Source organism: Lontra canadensis, unplaced genomic scaffold (assembly GCF_010015895.1).
Source record: "Lontra canadensis isolate GAN:19392208 unplaced genomic scaffold, GSC_riverotter_1.0 scaffold115, whole genome shotgun sequence".
Taxonomy (NCBI): domain Eukaryota; kingdom Metazoa; phylum Chordata; class Mammalia; order Carnivora; family Mustelidae; genus Lontra; species Lontra canadensis.
The window spans coordinates 4,656,324-4,675,074 of record NW_022631109.1 but is presented as its reverse complement, the minus strand read 5'-3'; the positions used below and the strand labels follow the sequence as shown (position 1 = coordinate 4,675,074).

Genomic DNA, 18,751 nt, shown 5'->3' with positions numbered 1-18,751 from the left:
TTTCCCTTTTTGCTTTGGCCTCCAGGAAGTTCAGAGAGAAAATTACTTCGATTCAACTGAACAACTAGAGCTCAAAGATGGCAACTGCTTTCATGTCCCAGGCCAACTGGATTGATGGACAGTACTGAACTGGTAAGGATCCCGAGGCTACTTGGAGCATGGCCAGGGTGCCTCTGGGCTAACGAAATGAGAACGGTGATCAACTAGTGATGTCTGCTGCGACTACAACAGTGAAGAACACAGGATGTGCACAGCGTGGATTCGCCATCACCAGGTTGGCCAAGTCGGCTGGCCTCATTTCACCCGTGTCTGCACTTCCTCATAAGCTCATATTTTCCCTGTTACAGTTCATGTTTTATTACATGTACTTGCCTACAGAATGAGGCAGGTTATAAAGGAAATAAGCTGGGATGGCTTCCCTCCGAGCCCTCAGCCCTCTGTGCAGGCTGAGAGCCCCGGGGAGAGCCTCTGATTGCAGCAGAGACCAGGCTCTGTGGAGCTTAAGGGTTCTTCAGCCCCCTGGGGCTGACCCCGTGTCCTCCACAGGCCAGAGTATCAGCCACAGAAAGTCTCTTGCAAGAAATTAATTAGGTTCAAATCAACAGTTGCACTGTCCCTAAGATGCACCTCCTCAGTGAAGTCAAGGCTGTCTGGCTTGCGTGCCCCTCCTCTGCCCTGCCCATCTCTCTTGGGGGAGCCTCTGTAGCTACAACTTAGTGGGACCAGAGAATGTAAAAGCAACACAATTCAGGAGTCACTTGGGGGAGCTGCTGAAAATGCAGATTCTTTGTCCCCAGCCCAGATCTGCTGTATCAGAATCCCCCGGGGCCCGGAACCTGCATTTTCACCAGCGCTCCCATTGGAGTGAGAGACCCTCAGGGCTGGGGCTGGTGAGGAGCCTGGAGAAGCCAGTGACTTTGGGCTCTGCCAGGCTCCAAGGCTGGGCAGCAGCGCCACCTGGTGGGCCCTGCGGAAACACCTCCCAACCAGTGCCCCTCCCAGCCCCACTTGAGGGTAGACCCCCTCTTACTAGTTTGTCCTCCGGACTCCAAAAGCAGCATCTCCAGGCGGCAAGCTGGATCGTTACAAATCCTCTTTAATGTTACTTGTCAAATCTTGGACGTGTTTTATAGAACTGTGCACAGAGCCCCTTCCTACTCCCTTACAAGGCACAGTCTCACCCACCCATTCCCTCGGGGACAAAGGACAGGCCTGCCTAGCTTCTCCGGGGAAAGCGTCCTCCCCCCACCCTTCCCTGGACAACTCAGGATCCTGGCAAATGCAGGACCAGCTCTGTGTCAGGCCCCCGGGATTCATCCCCCTGATTCCCTAAGCAGCCCAGAACCAGTCCAGATTCCCCGGCCCAGGGGGCCCCTTCTTTGGCCCAGCTCAGAGCCTCATCCTCCGTTGATCTGAGCTGGTCTGAGGATGGGCTGCTGCTCCTAAGAATGTGAGGTAAAGCCCACCTTCTCCCACTACCTTCGATGAAAATGTGAAAACCAAAGATAGAAGACTTATAGTGGAAAAAAAAAGTTTACCCACGCAGTGGGCAGCCCCGGTGCCTTCTCCAAATCCCACCCCCATCCCCAATGTTGAATACACCTTTCTCCACACCATGTACACAGCTCCCAAGATGGGCAGAGACCCCGTGCCCCTGTGCAGGGACACCACAGGAGCGTTCTCTCCGGGGACCTACGCGGATCCTGGCAGGCAAGAAGCGAAGCAGCCACGGAGCCACTGGGGCTCAAGTCTGGAGGCAGAAAGGTAGGGAGACGGGTCCAGGCCCCAGAAAGCCTCCCCTCTCCAGCCAGCACAGGACGGGCACAGGGAGTGAGGTGGGCGGTGAGCCTAGAGCAGAGCCTGGAGACCCTGAGGAGCCAGGAGGCTGGGGGACTGGCAGGGAGGTGGGGGACAGCAGCCGCCTCAGTACTTGGGGACCTTGCTGTAGTCTTCAGAGTGGACGTGCCGGCACAAGCAGATGGACAGGAGCATCCCCAGGAGCTGTGGGGGCAGAGGGCAGGAGTCAGAGGGAGGACCCAGGGCAACATCTCACTGTGCAGGCCGGCGAGGGTCCCGGGGCTTGAGCAGGATGGACCGGACCCACAACTAAAGCCTCAGGACCAGCCTGTGGCTCCAGCGGCAGAGGCGCCCAGGGAGGGGACAGCGGTCAGGCTGGCCTGGCCTCCCTGAGGCCATCAGCGCGGATGGTAGGGCTGGGGGTGGGGCGGGGGTGCTGGAGGGGAAGGGATTCAGACCTCGATGACAGCGACGCCCACACAGATGCCTAGGATGATGCCCACATTCTCCTGCAGCCAGGCCTGTACCTTCTTCATGCAGCCCTACGAGGGGAAAACACGACCATGTCAACCCACCACGCAGCCTCACCCCGCCATGCACAATGGCTGGGAGGCCCCCCGCTTGCTGGCCCAGAGGGCTGGCAGAGCGGGGCCTGTGTGTTCCCTGACTGCGTAAATTAACAAATATGTTGATGCAGGTACAAATGACAAGAAAACAGGTGAATCAAAGGCGGGAACAGCTAAGTGAAGGAAGGGAGGGGAGAGGGAAGGAGGGAGGGAGGAGGAGGGAGGGAAAGAAAGAAGGAGGGAAGGAGGAGGGAGGGAAGGAAGGAAGGGAAGAGGGAAGGAAGGGAGTGAGGGAGGCTGGAAAGAAATGGGAGCTAAGGAGCAGCCCAGGCAAGCCTGAGTGGCCTGAGTACCCAGACCCCAGGGTGCCCCAAGTCCAACCCGGGCCCCACAGCCGTCCACACACCTCATGGTACACGGGCCAGTACTCGGGGCTGTTCCTGCTCTCAGTCCTGTTGCTGTCGAAAGCCTCACAGAAGCCCTTCCTCACCACGAAGTTGTCCTCCTCCTCCCTCCTGGCCTCGCAGGAGCAGGGGTAGGTGATGTTGGTGCGGTTCATGAGCTCCGCGTTTTCTGTCCAGTTGTAGAAGCTGACCCAGCCGCAGCACTTCACCTGCGGGGAGACCGGCTGCTCACGCCCACAGCTCTCAGGCAGGCGGCCCTCCAGGGGGAGGGGGCATCTCCCAGGACGGAGGCTCAGATCAACCACTTTCAGGCCCCACCCTGGGCCTGGCAAACCACCAGGATCAGAGTTTAGGTTTCACTCTGGCTTCTGGGAGCCGCAGGGAATTTAAAGGGGCTTCCAGGAAACATACATCATAAACATTAAAACAGCAAGAGACAAAAAGTCAGGGGCAGTAGAAATACAAAGCAGCACAGGAGGGACATTCAAGTTGAAAGACAGGACACAGATAAGTGGGACAGAGCAGGGCAAACAACACACAGTTAAGAGTGGGGGCTCTCGGGGAGCTTGGCAGGCTCAGTCCATACAGCACGCAACTCTTGATCTCTGGGTCATGAGTTCGAGCCCCACATTGTGTATGGAGCCTACTTGAAATAAATAATTTTTTTAAAAAGAGCGTGGGGTCTAGAGTCCAAATCCCAGCTTTGCCATGTACCAGCAGCTTAACTTTGGTTAAAGTGCTTTCCTCAGTCTCCTCATCTGAGAAATGGTTCTAAGTTCTAAGTTCTAAGTTCCTAAGTCAAAGGGCTGCTGGGAGGACTCCCCAGGACGAGGCAGGCCAAGGGTCCAGCTCTGATCTGGACGGCTCGGGAAAGGCCAGCTCCACTTTTAGCTGCTGTGTACATGTTAGAATTGAGATCTGGCTGTGAGCTTCCTGGTTGTCAAGGTGAAAAAGGAGATATGGCCAATTCTGTGTTTTGGAAGAGAAAATGTTCTAGCTCCAGAGGGGAAGAAGGCCTTTTGAGGCTCCCTGGGCCAGAAGGGGCCTCCGTGGGGCTCGCGAAGGGACCCTGAGGGGCTGTGGATCACATCTGGACTTGAATTCCTGACAGGGCTGGGATGTGAGGAGCTAGGCCTGTGCTAGAAAGGCCCATGGGAAGGTGGAACCGAGTCGGGGAGGGCCTGGGCCAGCTGCCAGCCCCAGCTTCCTCGTGGAAAAGGGTTAGCGAGAGCCACTCTGCCAGGGTCCCTGGGAGGATTAAGTGGACTCGCAGGGTAAGTTTCATGTCCCCCCGCTGGGTGCGTGGGTGGTCCCCCCTGCTTCCCTCCCAGCTCAGGGTGGTGGGTCCCTGACCAGCAGCCCAGTGACCAGCAGGGGGCGAGCCAAGCTCAGGCAGTGGCTGGGACAGCTTCCTTCCTTCTGTCCTCTCATACAGATGCTTGGCAGCTTCCAGCCTGGGCCAGAGGCCAGCACCGCTGAGGGACGCACCCAGGCCCTCATACCCTCATCAGAAGGCGACAGCACTCCTTGGCCACCACACCAGGCAGAGTCCCCGACCCTGCCTCTTGCCGAGATCTGTCCCCGGCCACCACGTGCCCTGCGTCCTAGGGGTTGCGCGGGACCAATAAACCCTCATCACCAACAGGTCACCAAAGCGCTGTGTAAGCGCCACGGGCTTCACACACTCCTCTCACACGAGCACGGGTCCAAGGCCCTGTTTGCCAGAGGGGACCCAGGCTCCGCAAGCAGCAGAGCTGGTAGTCCCAGCCTCAGGGGCCTGACTCAGTCAGCTTTCTTAACCACCGTGCCAAGCGGCATCTGACAGACATCAGAATGATCTAGAGGCCTCACCGGCTGCTGAAATCCCCCAACCAGTCAAGTGCTTCCCACGGCAGGGTGGGCACCATCTCTCAAGAGACCCACCTCTCCCCCAGGCTCCTCGAAGGAGGGACGTGTTCATCCTGGGACATGAGGGTCCCCCCAACCTCAGCAACTGTGGGTCAAACTGAACGTGTGAGGAAAACATCTTCCCACAGGCACTGAGCCCCACAGCGGACACAGGCCTCCCGTCCCGGCTCTATCTGGTCCTCCTCACCAAACACTGTGAGGCAGGAAACGCTACCCTCCCCTCTTCACGGCCCAGAAAAGGGATGCACCCATGTGGTTTGGACAGAGTCCCGTCTCCAGACACCCTGCTCTCCTGGTGCTGTGGAGTCCGGCCTACTCCCGCTGCCCCCACCCCTGCCCCTCACACCCCACAGCCCCCTGCCAGGCAGCAGTCAGAGCTGCAGGCAGGCCCTGAGTGACTGCTATGGCCAGTGCCTCCTTGGGAGACAGGAGGCCGCTGCGGCAGCCCAGAGATGCTGGGTCCCCACCAAGGGCATACAGCCTCTGGGACCTGATCCCCGAGGTCCGTTCATGTGTGTGGTGACTGGCTCGCCATCAGGGCATGCTGGGAACTCAGTGGGCCAGTCAGTTATTCTGTCAGTCAGTCAGCCGGCCCGCCAGTCATTCATTCATTCATTCTGTCATTCATTCATTCATACAGTCAGTCATTCTGTCTGCCAGTCAGTCCATCGTTCGTTCAGTCAGTCAGCCAGTCATTTTGTCGCCAGTCCATCATTCATTCATGCATTCATTCATTCAGCCTGTCAGTCACAGAATCTGTCATCAGTCATTCTCTTATTCCTTCATTCAGTCAGTCTGCCTCTCTCACTTACCTGAGGTGGAACACACACACACACACACACACACGCACACGCACAGCTTGACGAAATTTTACACATAGACTGACATGACTGCCAGTTGGATCGGGATTGGGATAGAACATTCCTTTCACTCCAGAAGGTTCCCACGGGCACATCCCATGCCAATACCCGCCCAGAGGTAGCCTCCACTCAGACTCGTGTCAGCACGTCAGCTTTGGCACCCAGTTCCTTAACCCCTCGGAGGGACTCCTGATACTCCCCAGCCTGGCTTGAGAGGAGGGCCCTTCCGCTCTGACCATAGACTGGGGGCACCGGGAGCCCCGGGCAGCCTCCAAGACCCTGGGCCCCCTGAGAGACTGTGGTGGTAGCTGGGGTGCTAGGCAGGGGTACGACTCAGACGGACCTTGCCCGCAACAGATACACACTCATATACAAACTCTCTGGAATATCCAGTCAGGCAGACGACACCCAGACTCAGACACACTGGGCCAGGACCCTCACGCCACCCCGACCCCTGCCACCGTCGCCTTACCTGGGCCTGCACGTAGTCCCAGGCCTCCTGCAGTCTGTCCTCGTGACTGTCCTTGTAGTTCTGAATGAGGTCGGTCACGATGTTGCCCATCTCCTGCTTTAGCTGCAGACAGAGGGGAGAATAAGGGTCAAGGTCAGATTTCCTGAAACCCATTCCCCACCTTTGGTCACATCTACTTAAACGGCCTCTCTCCTCACCCACCCCAGCCCTGGGGACATGCTCACACTCAAAAGCATCCTACTGTTCATGCTAAGCTGTTTTTCTAGAGCTTCTAGGGTGCCAGGCCCCTGCTGGCCATCACAGGAAGCCCGGGGCAGTCGGGGCCTACCACAGCTGTGCTGTAGTCTGTTTGGCACTCAGAGCCCTCCGGTGGCCTGTCATCCCTCTCAGGAAGAAAGCCGCCATCCTGTCAGTGGCCCACAAGGCCCAGCCTTGTTTGGCCCCCGCTCTTCTCAAACCATTGTCTGTTTTTTACCACCTTCTGCTTCAATTACCCAGATCTCCTTTGCGGTCTTTCTGCTAGGCATGCTCGTGCCTCAGGGCCTTTGTACTTCCTCTTCCACTTGTCATCCTCTTCCCCCACATATTAACATTGCTCACCAGTCCACTTCCTCCAGGGCTCTGTTTAAAGGTCACCTCCTCAGAAAGGCCCTCCTGGACCATCCTACAGAATATATCCCTTCCCTGTCCCCTCCAGCATCCCCTCCCAGGCCCTCCTCAACCTGGAAGGCTGGGCCTGCTGTTTCATTGCATTGTCATTACGAGCTCATTCCTTTTCAGGGTGTACAGTGTCTCCCCTCTACTAGAATGTCAGAGTCATGGGAGCAAGGATCATACCTGGTGAAGCCTGGCCAGGTCAGACGTAAGCTGTACTTGAATAACGGACGGCTTTACGTTCACCGCCTAATGCCGCGCCCCAGGGCAGTACTCACACACTCTCCCCATTAGTCCTCATGCCTGCCCCGCAGCCCTGAGAACTCCAAATCCTATGTGGGGGAGTTCAGGGTCCGTTGGTGAGGGAGAGAAGCATCTGCTTTTCTCAACGCCACCAAGGAAACAATGATTTACAAAGAAGGCAGATGAGGGGCACCAGGAACAAAAGGACTCAACCCCAAAGGCCCCCCAGGGGCGGCTCTCAACAGAGGATCGCACCCAGGCAGCTTTTCAGGAACAAGTCAGCCGTGCAAAGGGAGGCAAACCCGAAACCAACCTTGAGAACTGAGAACAGGGCCCCGCGCCCCAGGTAGGAACAAGGCACCCCGCCCCCCGTTCCCCTCCACCCAGAGAGCCAGACCAAGCCTGGCCCCGCCTGGCCTCTCCTGTGGACCTTGTCCAGGGGCCTCCCTTGGCACGCCAGCACAAATAAGCGAGTCACAGCCACCTGCTATCACCACAGAAGCCCAGGGTGAGAGGCCAGGGTACCGAGGGGACGGCCACAAACCTGTCCCTGGGTTCCCGAGAAAGGGGAATTAGGATATAGGACAGACACTTCCTGGCAGGGGTTTTCAGAGCCCGGCTCACAACGCGGTGAGTGGGCTGCCTCAGCTCTCCGCAGGCAGCTCAGAAAACCCACATCCTCTGGAGGGACCCGCAGCCCTGGCTCCTCGCCCCCTCCCTTCACGGCCCTGGGAAACCAGCCCCACTCCCCAAGCCCGCTCTCTGCCCCTCTCCCTCTTGACAGAACACCCAGTGTGGTACTCTTCGTTTCACTCACACTGAGCTTTACAATTTACAAAGCCTTCCTACCAGCAACGAATCACAGCGGCTAAGTTTTATCAAACACTTGTTAGAAACCAGCCATGCTAAGTACTTTTTGTGCATTAATTCATTTTTATCCTCAGAGCGGACCTAGAGATTTACCTCGTTCCCTCATTTTAGAGATGCAGGAAATAAGGCTCAGAGAGAGTGATTACACAGCAACATGGGTCACATGGCCAACATGTGAAGAGCTGGGATTTGGACCTGGAGCCCGAGTTTTGACCCGTAAAGCTCTATCAGCACTGAAACCACTTGGCCACAGCTTGAAGGAGGTCAGAGCGTGTGAAGGAGTGGCCTGGAGAAGCTAAGCGGCTAGCTCCCCGTCCTACAGCTGGGGCTGGCTCCTGCAGGCTTGGGTCTTTCTGCCCTGAGCCTCTCTGCTCCGCTTCCTCTCCCCGGGGGGCGGGGTGGATGATCCGGAAAGAAGGGGGCTGTCCCCAGGGGCATTTGCATGGACAGCTGCTTCTCCCACAGCTGTCCTACCTGCCCTCCCCGCCCCCCACCACCGACCTTGTCTTTATTTATACCCCAGCCCATACTTCCCTATTTCGGGTCCCCTGACATGAGAAAAGTGATGGAAGCCCAGTGGTTTCCACTGAGGCTGGGTGGTTTCCATGGAAACACCACCTCATCCTGCAGCCCAGAAGGGAGCTGAGAGACCCAGCAAGGCCACAGGGACAACGGCCGCCACAGGGACTGGTTCAGCTCTCAGCAGATGCCTTGGGATCCCCATGCCCAGGAGGCCAAGTCGGGAGCTCAGGGGCGGTCACCCTGGCAACCAGGTCATGCCCGAGACAAGAGCAAGCAGGGAGGGGAAGGGGTAAGATGCCCACTCTCTTCCTTCGTCCCTGTAGGGGCCGCCTCCGGGGTTTCTCCCTGCGCTGTACCCAATTCTCCCTTCTAGAAACAGCACTTCCTTTCCTTAGGGGTAACCCCTCCAATCCCTTCATGAGCCCGGAAGCCCTGCCCCTCTCATTGCCATGGGCAAGTCCCAGGCTGCCATTGGCCACCTCCCCAACACTGGGCACAGGGAGTGCTTCAAGGATGGGCATGTCACCCAAGGTGACCTTCTCTTTCTGCTTATTGGGCAACATGAGGGCCTGCGGGGACTGCCTGCCTGAGAAGGGAGCTGACAGAGAAGAGCCGGAGCCAGATCAAGGGACGGAGAGGGACAGAGTCCCACAGGCAGCCTTCAGAAATCTAGATCCCACAGAGCCTCCAGCCAGCTCTGGCCCCTCGTGTTACTATCTATGCAATGAAGAGTTGTGCCCAGGATTTAAAACAAACAAACAAACAAAACAACCAGTCCTTCCCAGGACCAGCAACATTAATTACAGCCCGGAGCAAAATGAAAATGCAGGGTCCCTTGCTTAAAAAGGATTACGAATTTCAACACAGCAGCATCAGAGTGTAAACCAAGCATGGACCCTTTGAAGCGGAGGGCCCTGTGTAACCACTCAGGTCACACGCCTAGGAGGCCAGTCCTGGAAAGCTGCCTGGTCCCTCCTCCCCATTTCCCAGAATAGAGAAGAGATCCAGAGGCATGACTTGCCAAGATCACACAGCTAGCGAGCAGCAGAGACGGGACTTTAACCCTGATCGGGAGGTCCCAGAAGCCTGCAATCTTAACCGCAGCCGACCCCCACTGTTTCCACCCCCCCGCCCAGATCCCACTGTCCCCTCTGGGGCGGCTCCCCACTACCACTGGGCTGGGCTCTCACTCCACCTTGCAGCCAGCTGTTTCACAAAGAGGCAGGATTAAAAGAGACCTCAGTAAGAGCCCTTCCCATACCTTCCTGGGCTCTGCTTAAATTCTCCCCGTATGGGGAACTCAGGACCCCACAGAATGGCACATTGCAGGGGTTGGGAGGCTCCTGATACAAGCAATTCGTTTTAAGTTCCAGAGGGGACCAGTTGAAACAAATCAGATCACTCTCTCCTTGGAGAAACCATTCGGATATTCAAGACCAGACTGGGTCTCCCTCCACCCCCTCTCCTCTCTGGCTCCTCCAACCACTCCTTGGGATGGTGTCCTGACCACTCTCCATGCTCTTTATTCGGGGTATCAAATTGCCCTCGAGAACGAGGTGCCCAAGCAATGAAACAGACCCACATCTTCCTGTCCTCTCCCGGGGGTCCCACAGGACATGTTGCCAGGTGCTTTGCCAGAATGCAGACACAGCGGGTCTGAGGCTTCAGCCTGGGATCCCAGTAAGAAATGAGGGCCCTTGTTGGTAGTGGTGGATGCAGAGGGGGTGGTGTGTTTATTCCTAGTCACCGCACCTGAGTCTTTCCTGAAAGCGGGCAGCAAAGTACATAACCAGCAACCCAGAACTCCCCAGGCTCCAGTTAGCTCCTTGAGGGCGGGGTCTGAGTCAGGTTCCACCTTCCACTGCCACGGAGCCAAGGAGCCACACAGGCACCCAGCACCTTAAGAATTTTCATCCCAGGGCACCTGGGTGGCTCAGTCGGTTAAGCAACTGCCTTCAGCTCAGGTCATAATCTGGGGGTCCGGGGATGGAGACCCAAATCGGGCTCCCTGCTCAGCCAGAAGCCTGCTTCTTCCTCACCCTCTGCCGCTCCCCCTCTTATCCTCTCTCACTCTGTCAAATAAAATATTTAAAAAAAAAAAAAAAAAAAAGAATCTCCATCCCACTGCTCTCCATGATCCCCTTCCAGAAGGAACGCCTGGAGGCCTTCTTCCCCTTCCCCAAAGGGAAGACAGAGGTCACATGTCTCTGTCCTAGCTCCAGCTGTCCACCCCAAGGCTGGTAGCAACCCCGGCCAGGGGATCAGGAGGTTTCCATCACAGGGAGCAGGCATCTCACAGAACAGCATTGTCCTCGGGGAACCCGTCTTACCACCTATAGGTTAGGGCGCTGGGACGCATGCACACTGGCTCCTCTGAGCTTCTCCAGTAGGAAAGGGAAAGAGGGGGGAGGGCATCACCGCGCTCCTGACCTCCCCCAGGGTGAGGAAAGGCACAGCAGTGTGGCTGGGTCACTACCCCCAACCCCAATCCCCAGCACCCACCCAGCCCCACTTGAGCTCCTTCCCCTCCAAGCCCTCAGCCCCACGCTGTTCTGCTCAGCCCCCTGACATTATCCACTGTAGCCTCAGCGGCCTCACCCCTGTGGGCCATTGGGCAGGGGAGCAGCAGGGCCTGCATGAGTGTGCCAAGGCCAGTGCCTGGCACGTCCCAGCAGAGAGTGCTCCCTTTCCTCCTCGTGACCCTCTCCCACTCTCCTCTACCTGGAGAGGACAAGCCAGAATCCCAGAGCGTAAAAGCTGGGAAAGGCCCCCGAGATGTCGGCTGGCACTCCGAGAGGCTGGGCAAGTTGTCCAAGCCCCTGGGGCAGCCAGAGGCAGACCCCAGCCTAGAACACAGGGCCCTGGAAGCCCAGACTTGGGCCGGGCCCACCGAACTCGGGCTGGATATACGTGGTCAGATGAGGAAAGAGCTAAAGGAATCCCCACTCCCAAATCCTGGCCCACAGCTCTCGCTAAGACTAACACCAAAGACAACAGGAACAGCTGCTGTTTACTGAGCCCTTACTGAGCGTTAATGAAGTTAGTGATGGTGACCACCGGTGAGCCCTCCCAAGTTGTCCAGGAGGTTTCTGCCCCGGGCCAGGCGCTACTCAGGCCCCTCCCATTGGCGGGGCTCTCAAATCCGCAGCAAAGAGCTAGGAGATGGCCCTGGGGAGACGGGCCTTGGGGCCCGGGTGCTTTGGCACTGAGCAGTGTTCCAATTTTAGAAAGGGATTGGGGTCTGGGTCACACCCCACACTCGTTCCCATTCATAATTCCTGAGGGCCCCCTGAATGGGGTACACAGAGGCCACAAATAGCCTGGCTTCTCTTCAGGTTTGATTCTGCCACTGAACGAGCTGCAAAGGGCATTTTTGCTTTTCCGAGTGGTTCTCGGATTTCAGAACTGCGCCTAAGGGGAGCGGACCTGTATTGTTACCTCCGTCTGACCAGTGACATGCGTGGAGCACAAAGAGGTTGAGTAACTTGCCGAGGGCCTCAGAGCAGCGATTCCAACACGGGCGGTTGGGTCCTGGAGTTGAGGCCTTGGCCCCTTCCCTATCTTATACAAGTGTTGCGGTCTGTGCTCTCTTCAACTCTGGGTGGGAGTGGGGCCCCAGCCGCTTTTCCCTTCAATTTAGAGACACAGAAGCCTGGGCTCAAGAGGCCATGTGCCTTGCCCCAGGCCCCCAGCCTCCCGTTGCTGCCCCGGGAACCGTGGCTGCTGGGAACTCAGGACAGGAGGGACAAACGGCATCCCCAAAGACCACTTCGGGCAGGGGCAGGGCGGAACCCCAGTGGCTTGGTCCCTTCCACCTGCCCAGGAGGCCTGGAGAGTGAGAGAAAGGACAGCCCATTGCCTCTAGAAGTTCTCTTCCTCTAGGCTCAACAAGGCCCACCTCCCCAGCTGGACCTCATCGGCAGGAATAAACATCATTAAGGACATGTTTAGTCTTCCACCGGGATTTACAATGTGCTGGGAAAGAAAAAATAAATCATTCTAACTTGAGTGAGAGAGCACTGCCAGAACATCCCCAGCAGAGCCAGGAAATGTCCCTCTCTGCCTTGCAGGAGAGGTGGGCCAAGGCGAGGTAGGCTGGGACCAGGGGGCATGGGGTATGGAGCCTGGTGGGGAGGAGGAGCGGGAGGCAGGGGAGGGAATCACGGGGTAGGACGGACAGTTTGGACTGGAGTCAGGAGTCCTAATTCTCCAAACAAGCCTTGCTCTGGGGCCGTGGGACGCCACTGAGGCGTAGCTGCTGGCTGTCAGCCAAGCGGAGATCAAACCAGCCCACAGGGAGGCAGGGTGCTGGAAAGGGAGGCATGGGCCTTGGGTCAGAGGGATGGGGGTAGAATTCTCCACTCTGAAGCATCTGAGCTATGCGTGGCTGTGGCCAAGTCATTTTGCTGCTCTCTGCCTCAGTTTCTTAAAACTAGAAAATGCTTGTAAAACTGAAGTGTGTATCAAGTTACTAGCTCAGCTCCTGGCATGTGGTTGGCATTCAACAGGGGCCAGAGATGGGGGCCATCATTATTACTATGAGATGGGGAAATCAGATGGTGAGAAGCCAGACTGCCCGAGACCCCTACAGAGCCGACCACCTTCTGAGTCATGGAACCCAACTCACCAGGGCCCAGTTCTTATCCACCCTGATTATGACCTACCAACTGGGTCCCAGAGAAGCCCCAGGTGGCACAGGGCAGAAATAAAGACCAGATCCTACAATCCTTTTACTGAGAAAAGAGTTGCCCTCCTTTAAATGCTGCCTCCCCATCTGGTAGCCAAGTGAGCTCCCTTTCATCTGCTGAAACCACTATTTCCCCTTTTGCCTTGGCTTATAGGAAGCTCAGTATTCAAGTTAGCCCTCAGCTACTGTGTCTAGTGTCCTGGCGTCAGGGCCACTGCTTCTCCTCTTCCAGTGTGCATTCCAGTCCCTCTCGTTTTGACTTTAGTTACCCGGCGCCTGTGTTGGAACTCAACTCTACTTCTGGGAAAGAGGCTAGGAGTGGATTATAAAAGAGGAAAACAGACTCAGGTAGGAGCCACTGCAATGAAAATCACACCAGTATGAACCAGGAGCCGCCTGGGTTCAAAGCCTGGCCCTGCTGCTTACTCGCCGTGTGACCTTTGATCAAGGGGCCTCATTTCTGTGTTCTACTTCCACATCTGAAAATGAGGGTGTCATGCCCATGACCACACAGGACGCTGGGGGGAAAAACTGAGGGAGCACAGTCTGCCCACCACAGGGGGTGGCAGCCTTATTCTAGGCTTCACAAAGTGTTAGTTGTTGATCTTGGTGTAATGTTTGCTTGCCTCCCTTCTAAGAAGTGATCTGAAGCAACCGGACCTTCGAGTGGTAAAATTAGGAGCCCACAAGCCACCAGCTCCGCCTCCCCGATCGCTAGGTAAAAACTGTAGCACTGGAGGAAAGCGGTGGCCCCCAGGGGCATCCGGGGCACGGCCATGTGCAGTGCGTCTGGGGTGAGCTCTGGGCCCTCACGTGACCCAGCCACTGGCTGACTGGGTGCCCCAGCCCCTCACCTGTCGGATGGGGATTCTCATGCTACCCTGAGTGGGAAGGCATGCGGAGCATGTGAAAGAATGAAAGCAAAGTGGCCAGCATCATACAGTAGTACATGGTGTGCACTGAACCAACCGCAGGGATGCTGGGGGTTCTAGTCCCTGTATTACTGACAGTATTGTTCGACACCTCTCTGAACACCTGTCTCCCCTGTCTGTCAATGAAACCCAGCGCCCAGCTGCCGGAAGGATAAGACAATGTGTGTAAAGCTTCTAGAAGATACTGTGTGCACACAGTAGGTGCTCCATAAGTGCTAACTTTGATAGTCACAATCAACTGGCTCACCCAACAGCTATTCCTGGCTTCCCTTCTCCCTTGTGCCTGTGTCTCTAGAGTCCCCTTGAAGCCAGGGTACCTTTGTGACCCAATTTGGAGAAGACTGTTGGAGGACTTGCTTTTCTGATCAAAGGGATGGCCCAGGGCTGGCACTGCCCATTTCCCTCTGTTCTGGCTACAGCAGCACTGATGGTGCTCTGGCAGCCATTTTGGAACCATGAGGTGAGTGGAGTGATCTAGTGAGTGGCATGGGGAGGATGCTGAACAGACAGCCAGAAGCATTGTCTCTGATTCCAGCCCGACTTCTGATTAAGTCAATAGTGAATGTCAGCCTGATAGCCTTTCTCTTCCTTAAAGCTGAGTGCCTTCCCTGTGGCACAAAACTAATTTTTTTTTTATTGACAGTCTCCTCCCTGTGCCCCATCTATGGATGAGTGGCATGGATTTAGTACTTGCTGAGCTGCTTAAATAAAAACAAGATGAACAACATCTATTGGGCGTTGACCATGCCAAGCACTGTGCTTTGTTTTTACTAAGATAATCCCCCTGAATCCTCACCAGAACCAGCAGAAGGGAAGACAGGCCCTGAGAGGCAAGCGGCTTTCCTACAGTACCCCAGCTACAAGGTGCTGGGGTAGAGCTGCGTTTAGGCCCATGGCGACCCTGCCCAGAATGCTGCCCCCTCGCATCTCACTAGGAGATCGAAGGGACCGGACCTTCTGGGTTTGTCTGAGACAGCTGAGGAGCCCCTGGTCTCTCCCCTACCCCCTGGGACCAATCCCCCTGCAGGCCCAGTCCAGCCCAGCCCAGTCAGGGGCCAGGGGAGTGCTTACCTTGCCCATGTTGAAATAGAAAAGGGCTCCTGCAGCCACCTGGACGATAAGGATCAGGAGGAGGAAGGCAAAGTACTGGGGACACAGAGGAGCAAGGAGTCAGCCGCACGCCCAGTCCCCTGGGGTGCACCCACCCTGCTCACCCCTGCAGGCACTCCTGCAGTTGGAACCAGGGCACACGCAGGTGCCCCTCAGCTGGCCAGCAGCACTCACCAGCCCCAGCAGGCAGCGGACCTCCTTGATGGCACCAATGCAGCCCAGGAAGCCCATGAACATGGTGACGGCCCCCACGCCGATAAAGACACAGGCCCCCACTTTGAGTGAGCTGGAGGAGGTCTCTGGGGATGGAGAGAAGGACATTCAGTCGGGCCCAGCTGTCTCACCCTCGTTAAGCACACCATCAGGGGGAAGGTCAAAGGTCGAGCACTGCTCCCCTTGGGCTCAGCCCCCACCAGACGCTGTGTTAGCTGCTGGGGAGACAGGAGTCAGAATACTGAGGTCCCCAAGGCCAGGAGCTGCCACCCAGTGGGGCGGGATGTAGGGACAATACACAGCACAGATCCCCCAGTTGTGGGGAGAGCCACAGGGACACAGAGGCTAGCTCCAGTAGACAACCATGGGCCAGGGAGTGGACTGGGTGGCTGGGAAAGGCTGGTCTGAGCAGAGAACCTAGAAGCAGCCTAGTGAAGCTCTGAGAGGGGAAGGCATTGCAGGTGGGTGGAGGAGGGTAGGGAGGGGCAGGGAGGGGGAAATAGCAAGGAGGAAGGAGCTAGGATGTACTTAAAGAAGGCGAGACAGAGTGAGCCCGTGTGAGTCTGACCTGTGATATGCCTGAGACATAGAGAGATGCCTGATGACAAGAGACCCTCTCTGGGGCCGCCCCTGTGGGCAAAGGTCTGGGTTCCGTCAGAGCACTGGACCAGCAGTTCCCAAGAAGCCCAGCACATCGCCTGCCAGAACAGGGCGCAACTCACGCCCACCTCCAGTTGCCCTGTACCCAGAGGCTGTCAGATGCAGAAGAGCCAGGGCAGATGGGCCTCCCCCTGGCAGGGGGCGGCAGACTCCCCTGACAAAAGCCCCTGTACTCTCCGGGAGGTGGCGGGGGCAAGATGTTTCCAGAAGGCTGGCGAGCAGCCTGGAGTGCATTACTGGATCAGGGGAACCTGTTAGGGAAGTAGATTCCTCGGTCCATCACAACTAGACAGACTTTCTTGGGAGGCCACCAGGGACCTGCAATTTTAATGTGCCAGGCAAGGTATGGCCAGAGCTGGCACAGTGGCTGTCAGCAGGGAGGACATGGGCCAGCTCCCTGGGGGGGCCTGAGAGAAGCTGAGATCCCCACCCCAGCCACCGAGGGCCCTGAGCACCCTTAAGCAATCATTACAAAGCTCAAGTGTGGATGGACAGGAGGGCCGGATTCAGCCCCACTTTCTGGTCACAAACAGAAATGTTCTGGAGCTCGGGAGGAGCCCTGGCCAGCCCACCCCGCTCTCAGGGTGCAGGGTAGGGCTGCCTACCCCCCAGCTCCACACAGGAGCCCCCAGGCAGGTGGGGTAGGGAGGGGAGTGGGGAAGCAGTGCCCCTGCTGGGGTGAGCGTGGGGGGCTCCTGGCACTGAGCTCCCATTTTCATTCTAGGTCCTCAGCGCCCTGCTCTCAGCAACTGGCATAGTCAGGAGGAGGCCATCCAACGCCACTTTTTCTAAGCTTCCTGGGTTTGGGTTCCTCCCAGGGATGACTCCCAGAGAAAAGAAATTTGGCAGAGTCTGGAATCCACTACGTGCCTGCTAGAACAAGGCTCTCTATCCAGACCATCCCTTCATTTCCACATCGCTTCATGTCCACGCCAGGCCCATGAGGGTGGATTTACATCCTGATTTGTCCCTAAGGGCCCTGACGCCCAGCCAGGCTAAGAGGCCACCCAGAAGCCCAGCAGGCAAGACCCAGGGCTGAGACCTCCCCAACTCAGCTTCTCCCGCAGGAGGCCAGCCCAGCTGCAGGGTCTCAGCTTCTCAGAACATCCAGCGGACACCAGTCCCTGACCACACCCAGGATCTCAGGCTGGCCCCGATCTGAGTACCCTGACTTAGGAAGGGGCCAAGTGGACATTCTGGAGAGGCCCTCCACTGTGCACGGCAGAAACGTCTGGGTCTTGCCGGGCCTGGCAGGTGCCAGAGAGGCAGAAGTGGCCCCAAATGAAAGGGACCGGAAGCAACAAGAAAGGGGTTCCCATCCCAGCTCTCCTGTGAACAGGATCTGAGCCTGGGCAGCCCATCCTTTGGCTTCTGTATCTTTCTCTGTGAAATGGAACTAAATCCTACATCTTCAAGATGTTCTTACCAACTCCATCACTTCCGTAGGGTTGACTAGTTACTAGAAGCTGTTCAAAACACTTTTCATTTCTCACAACCACCTTATAACATAGATTTGATGATTATCCCCATTTTCCAGATGAAGAGGCCCAGAGAGGTGAAGTAACTTGCCCACGACCACTCAGCTAGGAGGTAGCAGGGCCAGGATTTGAACCGCGGCAGCCTGGCTCCAGAGTCTGTGCTCCTGACCACAGAGCAAGATCTGATTAAGGCAGGACTGTGTAGTGAGTGTGAAAACCCTGCAGTATATTGGGGCTCGGGGTATGGGGGCTCAGGAGCCATGCCCCTGTTCACATCCCAGCTCCCACTCCTGGCTGAGTGTCCTGGGACAAGTTAACTTCCCTTCCTGTGCTTCCATTTCCTCCACTGTGAAATGGGGACAGACACACTTCACCCCATGGACTCCCAGTTAGGGAGTCCTCACCAGTTAGGTTGAGGGGAGAGCTGTGTCATGTGGGCCTGGAACGTCCGTAGTAAGTCAGAGCCCTGGGTTCCAGCCCTGTGTGATTCTTAGCAAGTCTTCTCTCTTGCTGGATCAGTGCTTCAGAACCCTGGCTGCCTGAGGAAATCACCCGGGGAGCTTTTTAAAAACCACAATGCTCCAGGCCCCCCGCCCGCACGCCAATGGAGTCTGATCCCCTGGGGTGGGCCCGGGACTCTTGTATTTATGAAAACATTCTGGGTGCATGTACCAGTGTATCTAGGGGACCTCTGCTTTCTGGCAGCTGGATAGTCTTCCAACTGAACAGGGAGGAGGCAGGAGGAGCAGGAAGAGGTTCCTGGAGCCTGAGGCAAGGTGCAGGGGACAGATATGCAGAGGGTGAGCTGGGAATCGAGACTTTGCCCCCTGGCGCAGTGCCTGCTGGGTGTGGCCCAGGACAGGAAGTGGGGAGCCAGGGCCTAATCAGGGCAGAGGAGGGTGCATCCCAGGCTGGGAAGGCGTGGGGAGCATGGGCATCCCACTGGGGTGGGAAATGCAGAGCCTCACCCCAGAACAGGGGAACAGTCTGCAGCCCCCCAACCCCCAGCAGGAGGCAGGGCCAAGAGCCCCAGGCTGCATCGGATGTGGCTGGAGGGTGGCTCATCCTTGCTTCCTTTCAGGTCCGAGGGGAGGCCTAGCCCCCTGGGGCCACAGTGACAGGTGTGGCCTCTCCATCACCCATCCCAGCCTGATTCCGCTTTATTCAAATCAAGCAGCTGTCATGGGCCTGAGTCCAAACCTGCTGCCTCAGCGGCAGCTGGGAGGGAACTGAGCCAAGGACACACTCAGTGAGGGCAGTGGCATCACTGTGCTCCTTGGGGCCCTCAGCTGTGCCTCCCGTCCACCTCAGGGCATCCATGAGGTCAGTGCAGCAAGCCTGGCAGGCTTCCTGGGGGAGGCAGGGGGTAGATAGG

At 57.0% G+C, this 18,751-nt stretch overlaps 1 protein-coding gene across 1 annotated transcript in view; it reads right to left on the bottom strand.

The window, feature by feature from the left end:
* Positions 1–1,076: 1,076 nt before the first annotated feature.
* CD82 (CD82 molecule) overlaps positions 1,077–18,751 on the bottom strand; it is a 49,309-nt gene continuing 31,634 nt past the window's right edge. The window contains exons 4-9 of the mRNA XM_032840671.1: positions 15,200–15,324; positions 14,987–15,061; positions 6,008–6,109; positions 2,770–2,976; positions 2,256–2,339; positions 1,077–2,001 (exon numbers count right to left, since the gene is read on the bottom strand). Of these exons, the coding sequence (XP_032696562.1) occupies positions 1,924–2,001; positions 2,256–2,339; positions 2,770–2,976; positions 6,008–6,109; positions 14,987–15,061; positions 15,200–15,324 (671 nt within the window). The 3' untranslated portion in view covers positions 1,077–1,923. The remainder of the gene's footprint in view (positions 2,002–2,255; positions 2,340–2,769; positions 2,977–6,007; positions 6,110–14,986; positions 15,062–15,199; positions 15,325–18,751) is intronic.